Genomic DNA, 2,500 nt, shown 5'->3' on the forward strand with positions numbered 1-2,500 from the left:
CTGCCCCTCACAGTTCAGTGCAGCCGACCCTCCCACGTCCTCCTCAGACGCCCAGCACATCCAGCTCTTCTATAGGCTGCTCACGGCCTCCATGGAGACCACGCGATGCTGGGCCGACCGGCTGCCAGGCTTCTCCGAGCTTCACCGCGACGACCAGAACCTGCTCATAGACTCTGCCTTCCTGGAGCTGTTTGTCCTGCGTTTGGCCCACAGGTGAGGGAGGGCCGGGGGGGAGTAGGACCGCATTGTAGATGAGAAATGAGAGGAGGAGGCCTGGAATGAGAGAATTACAACAAACTAGAGAGACAGTGTACATACCTATGACTAAACGAGACAGTCTTACATACCTACAACTACATGACAGTCTATATCCCTTAACTACATGAGACGATCTACAAAACTTCATTTATCACTCTACTTACCTATAATTACACTAATCAATCTATATACTAACTACATGAGACACTCATACTGTACATAACTAGAAGAGACAGTCTTCATATACCCTATATTGTAAGTAGATGAGGCATCATGTTAGTTCCTGCAGGAGTCCTATGCCAAAGCTGTAATCAGCTGTCAGTCTGATGAATGAATAAGTGTTTTTAATCAGCCACGCTTTTCTACACGCCAATCACAGCCCATTCTCATAACAAGATGGTCCACTTACATATGGCTCCCTCCTACACTGGATCTCTGCTATTAGTACTACAATCCTGCATTACACACTGGTGCTACTGCTGCTGCTGGCAAAGGGTTCCTCCACCACTCCAGCCTCCAGCTTTCTATTTCAGAGTATTGCATCATGTCTCAAAATGTAAAGGTGGTGTAAGTGATAAACAAAATATATATTCGTAATATATTCTGATAATCATCAATGCTATAGAGTGCAAAGGTTTGAAATAATTGTGATACTGATTTGAGGTCATATCGATCAGCCCTATAAGTCAGAAGTGTAATTACATGAAAAACTCTACAACATACCCATAACTAGATGTCAGTTTAAAAAAACGTAACAACTCACTTGCATTACTTTTACTTGTCATCTAATTCATGTTAGTTGCATGTGCCTGGTGTAGCTGACCACTCTTGTGTTGGCACATCTCAATTTAGGAATTGAGCAGAATCTCCAGAGTAGGAGGAGTGGATGTGAGTAATCGCCATATGAACCAAATAATGAATGGAGTCTGTAGCTATGACAGCAGCTACACCCACAGAGTTCCGCTGCTCTTGTCTGATATCTGACGCACAGAGAGCTCTGTGTGTGCTCTGCAGGCTAAAACTGTGCCAACATTGTGAACTGCGAATTGACAGGATCAATTCCATCTAAAAGCTAGTCAGCTGAGGAACTGAATAGAACTATTATGGACAAAAAAATTATATATTCAATTCAGCTGACTGAAATATAAATGGAATTGACTGAAACCTCATTGACCTCTTGTGTTCAGTGAGCACCCAGTGTCTTGTGCATGTGTTTGTGTGTGTGTGTGTGTGTGTGTGTGTGTGTGTGTGTGTGTGTGTGTGTGTGTGTGTGTTTGTTTTGTGCGTGCGTGCGTGCGTGCGTGCGTGCGTGCGTGCGTGCGTGCGTGTGTGCCACTGGTGGATACCTGTGGTGCCATTATGGCTGCCCCAGCCTGTATTTGCCTCTGAATTGCCCTGGGTTACCGCTCTGCCCCTCCGAGGCATGTGGCTGGTTAAATTTATGGGACGGAGGGGGGTTGGGGTACAAGCTCATCCTTTTGTGTGGGCCGTCGTCTGGGTCAGAAAACCAACACGGTCAGTCACACAAACACACTTGCCCGCACAAACACTCACCACACACTGGTGATGTAGGATCGCAACATTTTCCTCCGGCCCCCATTGTAGAGCCAGGTGCATGGTGGGTAGGGGATAGGCGGTGGCATAGCACACTCAGCAGGAGGGCACAAGAGACAGGGACACTGACTCACTCTGAACTGAGGAATCTGAAATGTCTCCATCCAACTCACGCACGCACGCAACGCACGCACGCAGTCACACGCACGCACGCACGAATGCACACACACTAACTACTCCTCTGCCCATCAACTAAACTCCCACAAAAGAAAGAAATCACACACAAACACACCACTGTCTTACTTTCTCCTCTTCCGTGAGAGTGTGGGATGTATTCACGCACGCACGCACGCACGCACGCACGCACGCACGCACGCACGCACGCACGCACGCACGCACGCACGCACGCACGCACGCACGCACGCACGCACAGACGCACAGCCTATCACAGTGCTGATGTGGCCTTGTGCTGACCCTCTGCTGAACCCACATGCCTCCCCCCCCTCCCCACCAGCCACCACCGCCCCTGCTTCCCGTGTGTGCAGCTGAGTACGTTTGTATCTGTGTGCTTGTTAGTGTGAGAGAGTGGAGTGCCGGATGCGTGTGTGTACCAAGTTATGTGTGTCGAGTAAATTTGCTCCGCTCCTCTGGGAGTGTTGTACTAGTTTGTGCTCTGTTACTAAACAGT

The 2,500-nt window shown here is 48.7% G+C and overlaps 1 protein-coding gene across 5 annotated transcripts in view; it reads left to right on the forward strand.

The window, feature by feature from the left end:
• Positions 1-2,500, forward strand: part of nr4a3 (nuclear receptor subfamily 4, group A, member 3) — a 26,991-nt gene that overhangs the window by 16,554 nt on the left and 7,937 nt on the right. For all 5 annotated transcript variants that reach the window (XM_079502621.1, XM_079502622.1, XM_079502624.1 and 2 more), the window contains one exon: positions 14-213. In XM_079502621.1, the coding sequence (XP_079358747.1) occupies positions 14-213 (200 nt within the window). The remainder of the gene's footprint in view (positions 1-13; positions 214-2,500) is intronic.

Source organism: Electrona antarctica (genome assembly GCF_951216825.1).
Source record: "Electrona antarctica genome assembly, chromosome: 6".
Classification (NCBI taxonomy): Eukaryota; Metazoa; Chordata; class Actinopteri; order Myctophiformes; family Myctophidae; genus Electrona; species Electrona antarctica.